Raw genomic sequence first — 17013 nt, 5'->3', positions numbered from 1 at the left:
CGATGGGAGTAGGACCTTTAAACAGGTCAACATTCACAAGGCCCCAGGGCCAGATGGATTACCAGGACGTGTACTCTGAGCATGCGCTGACCAACTGGCAAGTGACTTCACTGACATTTTCAACCTCTCCCTGTCTGATTCTGTAATACCAACATGTTTCAACATGTTGCCCAAGAACACAAAGGTAACCTGACTAAATCACTACCGACCTGTAGCGCTCACGTCTGTAGCCATGAAATGCTTCGAAAGGATGGTCATGGCTCACATCAACGCCATTATCCCAGAAACCCTAGACCCACTCCAATTTGCATGTGGCAACAACAGATCCGCAGATGATGCAATTTATAAAACACTCCACAATGCCCTTTCACACCTGAAAAAAAGGAACACCTATGTGAGAATGCTGTTCATTAACTACAGTTCACCGTTCAACACCATAGTGCCCTCAAAGCTCTTCACTAAGCTAAGGACCCTGAGACTAAACAGCTCCCTCTGCAACTGGATCCTGGACTTCCTGTGCGTCCGCCCCCAGGTGATAAGGGTCGGTAACAACACATCTGCCACGCTGATACTCAACACCGGGGCCCCTGAGGGGTGCATACTCAGTCCCCTCTTGTACTCCCTGCTCACTCATGACTGCACGGCCAGGCACATTCAGTTTGACCTTACTATATTTTCCAGTCATCGAGAGATTTTGCCTGCCACCTGATGCAAAAGTTATATACAAGGATGCAACAGGGACAGAAGTTGATGCAGAAATATTCAGCGACCTCGTTGGACAAGGCAATGTGGTGCTGACACTATTCTCAGATCAGGGTGAGATATCAAGGCAGGTATAATAAAGCACTTTACTTTACATAATATAATTATTAGCATTTTTTCTATTCCTTTAGAATTCTCTGATTTCTCCTTGTCTTCTGCTTCTGAGACGTCTGACTCAAGCTTCAGCTCAAGTGCATCAACTATAATCCTAGATGATGTCCCTAGCAAGAGACAAAGAATTGAGGATACACATGATGCTGTGTCTGCTGAACAGGTTTCTTAATGCTTTCACATTTTTTCACTCTGAGTCTCTAGAAAAGCTATTTATCACCATGTTTTGTATTGTAATGTTTTTGTTTTTTATTAGTTGATTGAAGCTGTGCTAAGAGGCAAGTCTGGGGGTGAAGAAGTACTACAGGAGTACCAAACAACAGAAACCCTAACAGATGCTGCAAGAAGAAAAATGGTTAACATCCTGGTGGCTCACATGATTGACAATCATGGGTATGTTTGTTTTACATTGTTTTTATTTGTACCAGATAACTGCATGGCCATTGCATAAATGTACTAATTTAATATCTCCTCTCAGGCACCGCCCCACTAAAGCAATCAGAGAAGATTATACGCGTGGGATAGTGATGTTGTTCCCTTCCCTCACGGATCCATACTCCAAGAAGGGCTATGTAATAGGCATTATTATTGTTAACTCTTTCATGTCATGTTGTGACACAAAACTGTGTGGATGACATTGATATTTGAATTCCGCGAGATTTCTCATGAGCCTGGTATGACAACGCATTTATTTTATTTTTTTCATTTCAGGAACACTTCTATGATGCTGCAAGCAGCACAGGATACATTTCTTGGCGTCTGAAAACAGTCCAGAGGAAGATTCGTCGAGGATCTGCACTGCCACCAAATAGCCCAATTGACTTTTCTCCAGGGGGCCCAAATTTCCAAAGGACTGTTAATGTTGAAAGGCAGCTTGATGGTGATGCTTGCCAAGAGGCCATGTCTTTGCTCAACCATACCACAGACAATTCCCTGATTTTACAGAAGATGAGAGAGACCTTTCAGCACCGTCAGAAGCTCGTTGATGACCCAGGCAGAAGTGTTGATATCCTCTCCAGCTTCCCAAGATTCCTGGATACAAAAGGATTGGTAAGTTTGGGATGAGATGTTTAGAATGGCTTGAAATTTGAAAGTATTTCCTGAAGTAGTAGTAGTAGTTTAATATCTTCTTTCTTAAAGGTGGACCAAGACTTCCCTCTCCTATTTGATGGCGCCACATCCTCCAGGCTTCTTCAGAAATGGGATTTGTTCTTCAAGCCAAATGTCATAAAAGAGGCTAAGCGGCTCACCTCAACACCAGAGTTGCGTCGCTTGGTGCAGTCAGCAGAAAGTCCCCCAGGAAGTGATCTTGATGAGCCAACAAGTGAGTTTTTTTTTTATTTTAATAAATTTGCTATAATTGCAGTTAAATTATAACTGCAATAATATTTCATTTGTTTATTCTGTGTATCTCTGAACGTTGATCTAATTTTTGGGATAAATGTGACTAATAGATGGATGACGGTTTAAAACGTTCTCATAATGCCTCCCGGTTCTCATTCAAACTTTAAAAGTATTACATTTGAAGAGTTTTCAGTTAATTCTTGTGACTCTTTGTCCTCAGCCTACGACCAAGAAATGGCTTCCCTGTTGTTGCTGTTACATCTCCTTCCACCACCTCCAGGGGGACTGAAGTCTCCAAAAATTAGTGCATGTGACGCAGTTGAGAGACTTGTTGTCTTTCATAAGGTAATTATATTATTAACGTGATTATAATAATTTGTCACGTCACCTTCTTAGCCACATATGTAAATGAGGGTTGTTAAAAAGTGGATGGAATTGTAATTAAGTCTTCATTCCCATCTTGCACTAGCCAATGAAAAGCTGTTTGAATAATCACTTCTGTAAGTGTTGTTACATAGATGCTGTGTTCACGATGCATGATTAATACATAATTCAATGTTTATTTGATGTAGTAAATAAATAAATGATTTATTGATGTATAGATAAGAATTTAAATGTGATGTAACATGTAAATTAACGTTAGGCCATTGTCTGTGTTTTTATGTTCCATCCCGGAACTAACGTTCTCTGTTGTGTTACTGCTACGGAATTTGTTAATTGACTGTGTGCAATCTAACTTAAGCAGATCTTAGTCTGAGTCATAATTGTTGATGACAGAGGCTAAGAAAGACAGTAAAGGGACTTTCAAGGGACTTTAAGGATTCAAGAACCTCTTTTCAGGACAAGCAACCAACGAGGTATTTTGTTCAACCTATAGAACTTTGTTTATAGTCGCGCCAAGTTCCATTTGTATTGTCGCGCCAAGCGCCATTTGTATTGTTGCGCCGAGCGCCATTTGTATTTCTTTGTTTCAGTACTGTATAATTTATCAACGTTACTGTGTTCATTCAAACATATAGTTCTCACGGCGTGACGTGGATGCATCGGAGAAAAATACCTGCAATGCAATAAACGCCCGTTTCAAGGAACCAACCTGTGTCTGTTGTCGTGAAGAGAGCTACAGTGAGAACTCGCCTGCTCAACACTGGTAGGAGAGACAACAAGGCCGGCGCGGGTAACGACACAACGAAGATCCAGCAGATCAGATAAGCAAAGCCCATGACATTGTCGGCTTAGCGACAGCAAGCAACGACTGTGTTGAAAGCGCAACTTTTCAGGCCAAAAGCACTCTACCACAACATTCAAGTTAAGGTGGGATGAGAAGTGGTTCTACTTGGAAATTGCAACTAAGGACTCAGCTCTATGAATCGTACATACTGTGCTTAGCCTACATGTTTTGGGGATAAATCGAATGAGATTTAAAGGGAAACTTAACTCCACAAGCAAGTGAATACGTTTTGAGTAAAGATAAAAGATAATCATACATTGAAATTAAGATTAGTGTTTTATGAAAAGTGGTGTTAGCCAAGCTTAAAGAGCAATTTAAGCAAAGTTTAAAAGGTACCTCCACTGATGTGAAATTATTTTATTATGTGAAGTGATATGTGATTTAATGCATTATATGCATATTCATTCTGTGATTAAGGTTTATACTAAGTTTATTTGTACCAAAGTAATTTTCAATCTTATTTTGAAATTGAAGTCAACTTGAAGTCTAGCTAAGTGCTGATAGTTATCTTGATGCAATACTGAAGTTTATATTTAGAAGTTAGGCTACCCACCTAGTCTTCACACAGTTAAGGAATTCATACAGTTTTTAACCTTCCTGGCTAATCAAATTTAGGCCTACTGTAGCCTACATTCACCCATAGCCTAATATAAATCCAATTCAAGCTCAATAGTTGAGACACACATACCACATCCATCTCAAAATGTCAGACACAAAGACTGAGACATGCCGTGAAATTACCAAATCACCTGCTCAACCCGACGCGACAGACACAGAGTCTGCAGAAGAAGTGGAAAGGCTACGAAGAAGTGAAAGAACACGATCTCTAACAGAGAAAGGAAAAGAACTTCAAGAAGAAAGGCTGAAGAGTGTACAACGTCGGTACAGGATCATCCATGAGAAGTGGAAGTATCATGCAAGAATAGACAAGGAAATATTGACTGATTTGGCCTCCGAGGACGAATTAAATGAGCTGATTGAGAACATGAAAAGCACCTGTTCTGATGTACAGGTCATTTATGAAGAGTTACGTAGAATGCAAACTCCTGAACCAAACCTGCGACGCAAAGTTGACACGTGCATTTCGCTTTCAGGATTTATCGTTCAAAAGGCAGAAAGGCAACTTAAAGGGCATACATCAGATGAGGAGGAAGAACCTTGGCCCGATGTTGGCTCGATCCTAGACTCAACAGGTTCTCTATCAAGGCCACCGTCTCGTCGATCAAAATGTGTTTCTATCCACTCTAGCATCCACTCAGTTAACAGAAATGAGGCTGCAGCTGAAGCTGCCGCATCCAAGGAGATTTTGGCAGTGTTGGATGAACAAGAAAGGGAAGCGATAGAACTTCAAAGGCTAGAGGCTGAAGGAAAACAGCGGCTGACACAATTTGAATCTGAGAACCTAGCCAGACAACAGGCAATGCAAGACAAGCGTAGAAAGCTTGAACGTCTAGAGGAAGTGAAGAAGTTGAATGCTGCAAGAGCTCGAGTAAAGGTCTACGATCAAGTCGAAGACAATTTTGAGCCCACTGACTTTCTGCATGATGTTGAACCAGAAGGAGAACTTCAAGTTCTTAACCTCACAGTTCCTCCAGACCGCCCTCAATCTCTACCAGTCACAACGCAAGCCCTATATGCCTCAAGTCCCTCATTCATTCCTCAACCTCTACCAGTTACAAGTCAAGCTCTTAGTTCCCAAAGTCCACAATTGGTACCTCAAGCTCCACCAACTTCAGTGTCCATGCATCAAGTGCAGAACAGCTCTGATCTGGTCAACATGCTAGCAGAAGCTATAAGTGCCAATCGTCTCCCAACACCAGAGCCTGCATTATTGACTGGAGATCCTTTGAAATTCAAAGACTGGCAGCTATCTTTCGAAACATTAATAGACAGGAAAAACATTCCAAAGAATGAAAAACTGTATTACCTAAGAAAGTACTTAGGTGGTGCCGCAAAGAAAGCTGTTGAAGGATTTTTCATACTAGGCACTGAAGCAGCATACGACTCAGCCTGGCAGCTGTTGCAAAAACGTTTCGGAGACCCATTCATAATTGGGAAGTCCTTCAGAGACAAGCTGCATGGATGGCCAAAGATAAGCTCTAAGGATGGTTGTGAACTAAGAGACTTTGCAGACTTCCTCAAGAGCTGTGAGGCTGCAATGCCCCACATTAAGACATTGGAAGTTCTCAATGACAGCAATGAGAGTCAAAAGATTCTGCTGAAGTTGCCAGATTGGCTGGTATCCAGTTGGAACCGCAAAACGATGGAAGTCAGACAAGCAAACGCTGGGTACCCACCATTCAAGGTGTTTGTAGACTTTCTATCAAAGGAAGCAGATCTCGCTTGCAATCCTATATCCTCAATACAAGCGCTCAAGAGTGTGGAAAGCGAGAAACCAAAGCATCCACGAAGTCAAACCATTCAAGCAAAGACACTGTCCACAAACACAACACAGAGCAACATCCCATCATGCATTTTTTGCAAAAGAACAGGACATGTCCTCGTCAAGTGCAGAAAGTTCAGTGAACAGACAGTTCAAGATCGTGTCAAGTTTGTGCAAGCAGAAAAGCTTTGCTTTGGATGTTTGAAGACCGGTCATCACTCAAGAACGTGTGATAACAAGAGTACGTGTGAAAGATGTCAGAAGAGACACCCGACATGTTTGCATTATGACAAGTTCAAGGAACATCAAAAGTTCACACCTCCAAAGGTAGACGACTACTCAAAGCACAGGGCAGACACCAAGGAAATAGCTGCAGCAGCAATTACCAACAGAGTCATACAAGAAGGCCTAAGCACACAAACATCCTCAATCATACCAGTCTGGGTCTCGTCCACAAAACAGCCAGATCAAGAAGTTCTCGTCTACGCTCTCTTAGACACGCAAAGCGATACGACTTTCATCCTAGATGAAGTAGCCCAAGACCTCAACACAAACAAAGAGAATGTCAGTTTGCGACTGTCCACAATGTCTACAAGGTCAACAGTCATACCCTGCCAGAAACTGACAAGTCTACAAGTGAGAGGGTACAACTTAAAGAAAAGGATCCCATTGCCACCACTTTTCACACGAGAATTCATTCCAGCAGACAGGTCGCACATTCCAACTGCTAAAACGGCTCTAAAATGGCCTTATCTGGAACAATTGGCAGACAAGATTCCACCACCACTGGATTGCGAAGTAGGCCTTCTGATCGGCTATAACTGTCAACAAGCCCTTCTTCCAAGGGAGATCCTGTCCGGTGAAGAAAATCATCCATATGCACAACGAACTGATCTCGGCTGGAGCATTGTTGGCTGCTCGACTCAAGCAAGTGACTACGGTGATGCAATAGGAACCAGTTACAGAATCATAGTGCGACAAGTGACACCTGCCGTGCAGCCATCAGTTGAGCTGAAGAGAGACGTACACTTTGTGCAAAACTCAAGTCAAAGAGATCAATCCAACAGACATAATCAAGGTCCTCGAATCTGATTTCGCAGATCACACTGCAGATGACAACCCAGTTTCTCAGGAAGACCTTCTCTTTTTGTTTAAAGTGAAAGAAAGTATAAGGCAGAAGGAAGACGGCCACTATGAACTCCCACTTCCTTTCAAGACGGACAAACCTAATCTCCCAGACAATAAACGAAGTGCAGTTCAGCTGAAAGAGTCTAACTGGCTGAAAGGACCCAACTTTCTTTGGCAGCGGAGTCTTCCACGTGAAGAGGAAATGGTGGGAGAAGTAGAAACAACCGACCCTGAGCTTCGCAAGGCCCATGTCCATGCAGTCAAGATGAAAGAAGGGAATTCAATAGTGAATCGCTTCATTAAGTTTTCTGACTGGTCCAGAGCAGTGAGAGCCATCGCCAGGCTCCAGAAATTTGTCAGGGAATTCAAAGGACTCACCAAGAAACTAGTGGAAGCTTTCCAGGGTTGTAGAAGCTCATCCTAGTGCAGACGGCATGGTGTGAAAGCTGAAGCTACAAGTCAGTGACACTACACTTGGTAAAGAAAAACCACACACTAGATCAGTCCACCTTGAAAGGCCTATTCACAAGGTAGTTACCTTACTAGAGGCTAACTAAATCACATACGTTCATTCAGACTTAAAACATTTTATTAATTATTTTCATAATTTTGTTTAAAAGAAAATCCCACATTCCAAGTTAATGAGTGATTTGGTGGGAGTGAAAGTGTTGTTACATAGATGCTGTGTTCACGATGCATGATTAATACATAATTCAAGGTTTATTTGATGTAGTAAATAAATAAATGATTTATTGATGTATAGATAAGAATTTAAATATGATGTAACATGTAAATTAACGTTAGGCCATTGTCTGTGTTTTTATGTTCCATCCCGGAACTAACGTTCTCTGTTGTGTTACTGCTACGGAATTTGTTAATTGACTGTGTGCAATCTAACTTAAGCAGATCTTAGTCTGAGTCATAATTGTTGATGACAGAGGCTAAGAAAGACAGTAAAGGGACTTTCAAGGGACTTTAAGGATTCAAGAACCTCTTTTCAGGACAAGCAACCAACGAGGTATTTTGTTCAACCTATAGAACTTTGTTTATAGTCCTGCCAAGCGCCATTTGTATTATTGCGCCGAGCGCCATTTGTATTTCTTTGTTTCAGTACTGTATAATTTATCAACGTTACTGTGTTCATTCAAACATATAGTTCTCACGGCGTGACGTGGATGCATCGGAGAAAAATACCTGCAATGCAATAAACGCCCGTTTCAAGGAACCAACCTGTGTCTGTTGTCGTGAAGAGAGCTACAACTTCTATAATGTAGTTTTCTCTGGCTGCACATTATTCTTGTGTCTAATTTTCAGTTTTCTGACCTCAACCCTAGTCATGCTGCAGTTTGGAGGAGCATCTCCGCAACCAGCAGGGTCGGCAGCTGTACCTCCTCACTGTTGGGCGTCAGAAGAGCAAGATTGAGAGCTTCTACATCACAATGGATAAGCATCTCATCCCATGCAAGGCAAACCGCTTAATTCATTGAAGTATTTCCATGTTTGTAATAACAATTCATTTGATATCATGCATGATCTTCTTGAGGGTGTGGTTCAGTATGAGATCAAATTGCTTTTTGGATATCTCACGCAACACTTTGTCAGAACAGGACTTGCTTTCCAGGATTTATTGTTTTGATTATGGATTTTTAGAACGAAAAAATCGTCCTACAGAGATTATTTTGGAGAGTGTTGGCAATGGCATTGGTTTGAATTCTATTCAGACATTGTGTCTTGGAAAAACATCCCACTGTTGTTTGGTGACATTATTCCTGCAGGAAACAAAAACTGGAATTTGTTACGGTTGTTACTTCAAATAATGAACATAGTTTTTTCACCTTCTCTCACTCTAGGTATGACAATATATTTAAAGCATTTGATTGTTGACCACCACAAACTATTTAAGCACTTGTATCCACATAGAAACTTGATACCTAAGCATTATTTTATGATCCATTACCCATCTTCTATAAGGAAAATTGGCCCCTTATTATATACGTGGTGTATGAGGTTTGAGGCCAAACACAAGCTGTTTAAAGATTGTTTTAAAAATTTAAAAAACATAACCAAATCGCTTGCTAAAAAGCATCAGATGGCCATTGCTTATCACTGGGAAACCTTCACCCTCAAACAAAATGAGTATGGGCCAATTAAATCTTTTCTCTTCAGAGATGAGAATGTCGTCAACAATGAAATGCTTGAAACGATCTTGTCAAAAGATATTTTCTCAACTAGTTGGGTTAAAGTTGATGGTGTAGAATATAAAGCTGGACTAGTTATTTGCAGTGCAATGGAAGAAGACATGCCAGTCTTTTGTCAAATAAGTGATGTACTTTTGCTTGAAGATCACTTTTTTTTTTGACAAACAAGCTATTTACAGAGAATTTTGATGACCATCATCATGCATTCAGAGTATTACGAAGTGTGGAAAGATGTGTACTAAAAATGTCTGAGCTTAAATTTCATAAACCGTTTGATATTCAAAGCTCATACAATGTTTCAGATGAAAGTATGTACATTATACCTTCATTCACAATGTTTTAATTCAACTGACTGCAAGGGAGAAAAGGCACAAAATGTTTTTGACAATGATTGTTTATTGTGATTAATTCTTATTAATATAAGTATATATTTAATTAAATAATATTGAATAAATTAACAATTCATTTTAACATTTTTTCAGTGTAGATAATTGACACTTTAGGGAGTGAAATTAACACTACCCAAATAGTTAATAAAAATTAACTCGGAGCAGTGTTAGTTGTCTAATCCCTTAGTGTTACTTTAACTCTGTTTTGCGAGTTAAAGAAGGAACTCTGGCAGAGTGTTAAATGTTTAACTATTTTGAAAGTGTTTATTTAACTCTGGAGAGTGTGGACCTATATAAACCCTCAAACTGTTGAAATCAACTCTGTGGGAGTTAATTCAACACTGGACTTTTTGCTGTGTACAAACTGAGGCAGCAGACTTTGTGAAAATGTATATTTGTGTCATTCTCAAAACTTTTGGCTACGACTGTACATATTGCCTCAATTACCTCGACTCCGGTGCCCCCGCACATTGACTGTGTACCGGCACCCCCTGTATATAGCCCCGCTATTGTTATTTACTGCTGCTCTTTAATAATTTGTTATTCTTATCTCTTTTAGGGGGGCATTTTATTTTAAACTGCATTGTTGGTTAAGGACATTTTTTTAATGCATTGTTGGTTAAGGGCTTGTAAGTAATCATTTCACTTTAAAGTCTACAGCTGTTGTATTCGGGCGCATGTGACAAATAACATATGATACGCTTTTCAAAATTCACCTTTTATATTTATCTTTCAGATCTTTCTTGATAGCCTGTTGGACGTGGCGAGGATCAGTCTGGCCTCAGCGGACCTCCGGGGCCCGCCAGACCCCTAGTTCAATCTACAGTTGATCCAAAATATGCTTCTGCAACCACATTGCAACCAGCTAAGAACCTGAAGCATCAACAAAAACAGAGTTGTTGACACAAATGTTCAGTTGATGCCAATCACATTACCGTAGGATAGGTATTGAGGGGGCTGAGTTACAAAGTAGTAGTGCCTAGCTGTCTGTGAATGCAGGGGAAGGATATGTGCCATATAAATGCTATGATGTATAATTAGCAATTTCACATTCTTTGTTTCAGACCTTTGTGGTTTCTTCTGGGTATCCTGCCTTAATGACTTCTGGTGGGTCCACTTCTCTTCACTCCACTGATAAACAAAAAAGGCCATATATTTCCTCATCATCCTTGCTGGTTCAGCTAGTAGTCCACTACACCTGTCACTCATATAAACAACCCTGAATCCTTTACAAATCTTTGTATTCAAGACCAAACCTTGACTGGAGTAGCCCACGGCGTCCAAATCTCCAAGTGGAATGCAATTTGCACTTGAAGTCCATTTGCATGTGAATAATTTGCTAATGTCGAACTGAACGCATTCCTACTGTCACGGGTGTTGTAGGGTAGAGACCAAGACGCAGCGGGAAAATGTACACTCATCTTTTTTTATTGGTGAAGAAGGAAAACACAAACGTATACAAAACAAACTTGACAGTCTTGTCAGGCAAACAGCTAAATAAGAACAATCTCCCACAAAATCCCATGAAAAACAAACTCCTAATTATAGGACCCTCAATCAGAGGCAACAATAACCAGCTGCCTCCAATTGAAGGTCCAACCCCAATTAACTAAACATAGAACTACAAAAGACTAGATAGAAATATACTAAGATAGAACAATGACTAACAAACCCCGGACTAATAAATCAAATACCCCTCTACCTAACACATACACAAAACACACCCTGAACCACATAAAACAAACACACCCTGCCACGTCCTGACCAAACTACAATAACAAATAATCCCTATACTGGTCAGGACGTGACACCTACAGTAGATGTATTTTGTCTAACCTAGGAGTTTATATGTTCCTTTTTAGCTACTTTGTTCTTTATAACATCTTTCATCAGTTTATATTTATTTTACCATTCATCTTAACTTAGAACACAAACTGTATTACAACAACAAACTGGGGACCATTTGCATGCATGGGAAAGTTAGGGGTAGAATGGGCCAAAATGAAGTGTAAGAAAATCAAGATGCCTTCTTTTGTGTTTTGTTTATTGTGGGGTAGGGGTTCCCTGTCTAGCCTAGAACTCCCTGGCTCCCAGGTTCAGCAGTTTCTGGGTCAGTGGGACCCATAAATGACACTCTTGCCCAGGTCATGCTGGTGTCAGATGTGAGTCCAAAAAATGTGGTTGTTTTCATTATTTTTAATGGTGGGAATTAAGTCACAAAACATATGTTGAAATCAAGTGTCCAGTATAATGAAATGAAATGCTTCCATCTCATGAGAATAAGTTATCTACCTGCTGTTTAAGTGAGACAGAAATATGAATGAAAGTACAGTTAATTGCTTTCTGTATGTGTTCTGCATGTGATAGTATTTAACTGCATGGCAGTACACGTTAGTATTTTTGTCAATTTCATAACTATATATTAAATATGAAGTTGTTTATAATGAGTCCTAATACATACATTTGTGTTGCAGATATCCCCAGACCCCCTGGTGTCATTGGACATCTCCCAACTTTATGAACATTTAAAAAAACAATCTTCCTATTTATGTTTTGGTCGTTAATATGGGGTGGCAGGTAGCCTAGTGGTTAGAGAGTTAGACTTGCAACCGAAAGTTTGCAAGATTGAATCCCTGAACTGACAAGGTAAAAATCTGTCGTTCTGTCCCTGAGCAAGGCAATTAACCCACTGTTCCAAAGCCGTCATTGAAAATAAAAATTTGTTCTCGACTGATATAGGGCAGACTGACAAGTTCTTTTCACTTGCTTCCTCCTTTTTTACAGTAATGATTCAATCAGTTGGTTGCATGTATTTATACATCATATTCATAATATTGTTAATAAATATAACATAATTTTTAAAGTATCTGCCCATTATTTTGTTTTTGTTGGCATATAAGTATTCAAATTGCTCATACCAACTGAGCCATATGCTTAAATCTGTCAGCCCTGTCATCCATGGTCCAGATAGAATGAAATGTACTGTAAACGTTTGTTGTAATCATCTTTGCTGACTAAATTCTGGAAGCAGTAGGCATTGCACACATGCATACTAACTTTAATCCGGACACTGTCCTTATTATCATTACTTAAAGGGCTGTGAAAACAATGAAAATGTCAAAATATATTTAGGGATGCAAAATCATGATACGTTTAATTTGTTAATCTATTGATATGGATTTAGCATCTTCTGGGCCTTTCCCAATCCATTGGCAAATGACTTTAAACTGCATGTTTCTCACATGAGGATTTAGGATGTTAACTTATGGGCTGTAGATGTGCTTCAGGGTTCCAATGCCTCTATGTAGGTAAGTAAGAAGAAGCCTTGCAGGAGCCTTGGCTTGTGCTAGGCAGAACGGCTCATAGGAACAGCAGGTAAAATGCCTCTCACTAAGTAGTAGAAGCTGATCATCAGTCAACTTTCCTTCCGGTCGTAGACTATGGACTACATCATCCACATAAGCAAAAGTGTATGAATTATTTTGTTCCAATAAAAAGTGTTGGTGCAACATGTTGTATGTATAAGCCATTTCTGCCCATTGCAACATTGTACAATAACACCTTTCTAAAATGTGACTTGCAAAATCCAACACTAGTAAGGCCTATCCAACAGTTTCACTCCTATTGAGTGTAATGTTACTCAACATATACATTTAAGCAGTGCATTGTAGGCACACTTCACCACAATTTCGAATGGAGCTGGTCCCCCCTTTGCTGCTATAACAACCTCCACTCTTCTGGGAAGGCTTTCCAATAGATGTTGGAAAGCTAATGCCACAAGAGCATTAGTGAGGTCGGGCACTGATGTTGGGTGATTAGGCCTGGCTCGCAGTCGGCAATCCAATTCATCCCAAATGTGTTTGATGGGGTTGAAGTCAGGGCTCTGTGCAGACCTGTCAAGTTCTTCCACACCGATCTCGACAAACTATTTCTGTATGGTTCTCGCTTTGTGCATGGGGGCATTGTCATGCTGAAACAAGAAAGGGCCTTCCCCAAACTGTTGGCAAAAAGTTGGGAGCACAAAATCATCTAGAATGTCATTGTATGCTGTAGAGTTAAGATTTCCCTTCACTGGAACCAAGTGGCCTAGCCCGATCCATAAAAAACTGCCCCAGACCACTATTCCTCCTCCACCAAACTTTAAAGTTTTCACTATGCATTGGGGAATGTTCTCCTGGCATACGCCAAACCCAGATTCGTACATCGGACTGCAAGATGGCGAAACGTGATTCATCACTCTAGAGATCGTGTTTCCATTGCTCCAGAGTGCAATGGCAGCGAGCTTTACACCACTCAAGCTGATGCTTGGCATTGCACATGGTGATCTTAGGCTTGTGTGTGGCCGGTTGGCCATGGAAACCCATTTCATGAAGCTCCCGTCGAACAGTTCTTGTGCTGACGTTGCTTCCAGAGGCAGTTTGGAACTCTGTAGTGAGGGTTGCACCGGAGGACAGACGATTGTTACGCGCTTCAGCACTCGACGGTCCCATTCTGTGAGCTTGTGTGGCCTACCACTTCACGGCTGAGTCTTTGTTGCTCTTAGACGTTTCCACTTCACATTAACAGCACTTAAAGTTGTCCAGTGCAGCTCCAGCAAGGCAGACATTTGACAAACTGACTTGTTGGAAAGGTGGCATCTTATGACGGTGCCAAGTTCGAAGTCACTGAGCTCTTCAGTAGGCCATTCTACTGCCAATGTTTCCATATGGAGATTGCATGGCTATGTGCTCTATTTTATTTACCTGTTTGCAATGGGTGTGGCTTTAATAGGCAAATACACTAATTTGAAGGGGTGTCCACATACTTTTGTATATATAGTGTATTTTAAATGTAAAGTCAATTGAAATGAATAGAAAATGGACAAAGTAAAAAAACTAAATACAACATTAATTGCCATGGCTTGGAGAGATAAGGTCTCTGTACCAATAACAGCTGGTTGTATTCGTGCAGGTGATATGGGTTGGAAGCTACATCAAATTATTATGGTTATAAATAAAAGGCAGTTGCTCCATGATGAAATGGTACAAGAGTATACTCTACTGGACAGATGTCAGATGTAAAGTTAAAAAAGAATCTGAAGATAAGCACATAAAATGGAATGTTCCACTTTCAATATTCTACCTTGGCAGTTACATGCCTCTTGATCAACACCTATTTATTAATTTCTTCATGTCACAAACCTGGACAGTTGTTTTAGGTCTGCTTAGTGTAAACAGTTTGATATGTAAATGGTTGCTTTATATTTTCTTAAAATGGCACTCGTCTCTTTTTTACAATCATTTAACACCTGATTTACGTAACAAAAGGCACATCTCAATAGGTGGTCCAGGTATGTCATGACATAGCACTTGTGTAGCTTTTGTTCTCTGTTGCTCCTCTATTGTTCAAATAAAATATAATTTTATTTGTCACATGCGTCAGAATACAACAGTTGTAGACCTTACAGTGAAATGCTTACTTACAAGCCTTTAAACAACAATGCAGTTTTAAGAAAAAAAATCCTGTTAAGTAAAAAAATAGATAAGTAAAAATTAAGAAATAAAAGTAACAAATAATTGAAGAGCAGCAGTAAAATAACAATACCAAGGCTATATACAGGGCGTACCGGTACAGAGTCAATGTACCAGTACAGAGACAATGTGCGGGTGCACCAGTTAGTTGAGGTAATTGAGGTAATATGTACATGTACAGTGCCTTGTATTCACCCCCCTTGGTGTTTATCCTATTTTGTTGTGTTACAACCTGTAATTTAAATTGATTTATATTTGGATTTCATGTAATGGACATACACAAAATAGTCCAAATTGGTGAAGTGAAATTTTAAAAAATGACTTATTTAAAAAAATTCAACAACAAAAAAAACCCTGAAAAGTGGTGCGTACATATATGTTCACCCCCTTTTCTATGAAGCCCCTAAATAAGATCTGGTGCAACCAATTACCTTCAGAAGTCACATAATTAGTTAAATAAAGTCCACCTGTGTGCAATCTAAGTGTCACATGATCTGTCACATGATCTCACTATCAAGACCAAGGAGCTCTCTAAACAGGTCAGAGCCAAAGTTGTGGAGAAGTACAGATCAGAGTTGGGTTATAAAAAAATATTAGAAACTTAGAAAATCCCACGGAGCACCATTAAATCCATCATTAAAAAATTTAAAGAATATGGCACCACAACAAACCTGCCAAGAGAGGGCCGCCCACCAAAACTCACGGGCATTAATCAGGGAGGCAACAAAGAGACCAAAGAGAACCCTGAAGGAGCTGCAAAGCTCCACAGCGGAGATTGGAGTATCTGTCCATAGGACCCCTATAACCATACACTCCACAGAGCTGGGCTTTACGGAAGAGTGGCCAGAAAAAAATAAGCAAACTTGTTTGGTGTTCGCCAAAAGGCATGTGGGATACTCCCCAAACATATGGAAGATGGTACTCTGGTCAGATGAGATTACAATTGAGCTTTTTGGCCATCAAGGAAAACGCTATGTCTGGCGCAAACCCAAAACCTCTCATCACCCCGAGAACATCATCCCGGTGGTGGAAGCACGGTGGTGGCAGCAAAATGCTGTGGCAATGTTTTTCATCGGTAGGGACTGGGAAACTGGTCAGAATTGAAGGAACGATGGATGGCATTAAATACAGGGAAATTCTTGAGGGAAAACTGTTTCAGTCTTCCAGAGATTTGAGACTGGGATGGAGGTTCACCTTCCAGCAGGACAATGACCCTAAGCATACTGCTAAAGCAACACTCAAGTGGTTTAAATGGAAACATTTAAATGTCTTGGAATGGCCTAGTCAAAGCCCAGGCCTCAATCCATTTGAGAATCTGTGTGTATGACAAAGATTGCTGTACACCAGCGGAACCCATCCAACTTAAAGGAGCTGGAGCAGATCCCAGTGGCTAGATATGCCAAGCTTCTAGAGACATACCCTAAGAGACTTGCAGCTATAATTGCTGCAAAAGGTAGCTCTACAAAGTATTGATTTTGGGAGGGGGGGTGATGAATTGTTATGCATGGTCAAGTTCTCTGTGTTTTTGTCTTATTTCTTGTTTGTTTCACAAATAATTTTTTTTGCATCTTTAAAGTGGTAAGCATGTTGTGTAAATCAAATGGTACAAATCCACAACAAATCCATTTTAATTCCAGGTTGTAAGGTAACAAAATAGGAAAATGCCAAGGGGGTTAATACTTTCGCAAGCCACTGTAGGTAGAGTTAAAGCGACTATGCATAGGTAATAAACAGAGAGTAGCAGCAGCGTAAAAGCGTAGAAGAGGGCGGGGGGGGGGCAAAGCAAATAGTCTGGGTAGCCATTTGATTAGCTGTTCAGGAGTCTTATGGTTTGTGGGTAGAAGCTGTTTAGAAGCCTCTTGGACCTAGACTTGGCGCTCCGGTACCGCTTGCCGTGCGGTAGCAGAGAGAACAGTCTATGACTAGGGTGGCTGGAGTCTTTGACAATTTTTAGGGCCTT

General features: G+C 40.4%; 1 protein-coding gene across 1 annotated transcript; it reads left to right on the top strand.

Moving 5' to 3' along the window:
* Window positions 1-679: 679 nt before the first annotated feature.
* On the top strand, window positions 680-8443 carry LOC115181882 (uncharacterized). Its single transcript, XM_029743824.1, has 8 exons — window positions 680-816; window positions 894-1036; window positions 1130-1266; window positions 1352-1445; window positions 1585-1923; window positions 2014-2197; window positions 2438-2562; window positions 8291-8443. Exons 3-8 carry the CDS (start codon window positions 1226-1228, stop codon window positions 8441-8443), a joined length of 936 nt encoding a protein of 311 aa, XP_029599684.1. The 5' UTR covers window positions 680-816; window positions 894-1036; window positions 1130-1225.
* Window positions 8444-17013: the final 8570 nt, after the last annotated feature.

The sequence above is a fragment of the Salmo trutta genome, chromosome 1 (genome assembly GCF_901001165.1).
Source record: "Salmo trutta chromosome 1, fSalTru1.1, whole genome shotgun sequence".
Taxonomy (NCBI): domain Eukaryota; kingdom Metazoa; phylum Chordata; class Actinopteri; order Salmoniformes; family Salmonidae; genus Salmo; species Salmo trutta.
The sequence above is the reverse complement of the archived record's forward strand: the minus strand, read 5'-3'. Positions and strand labels throughout refer to the sequence as shown.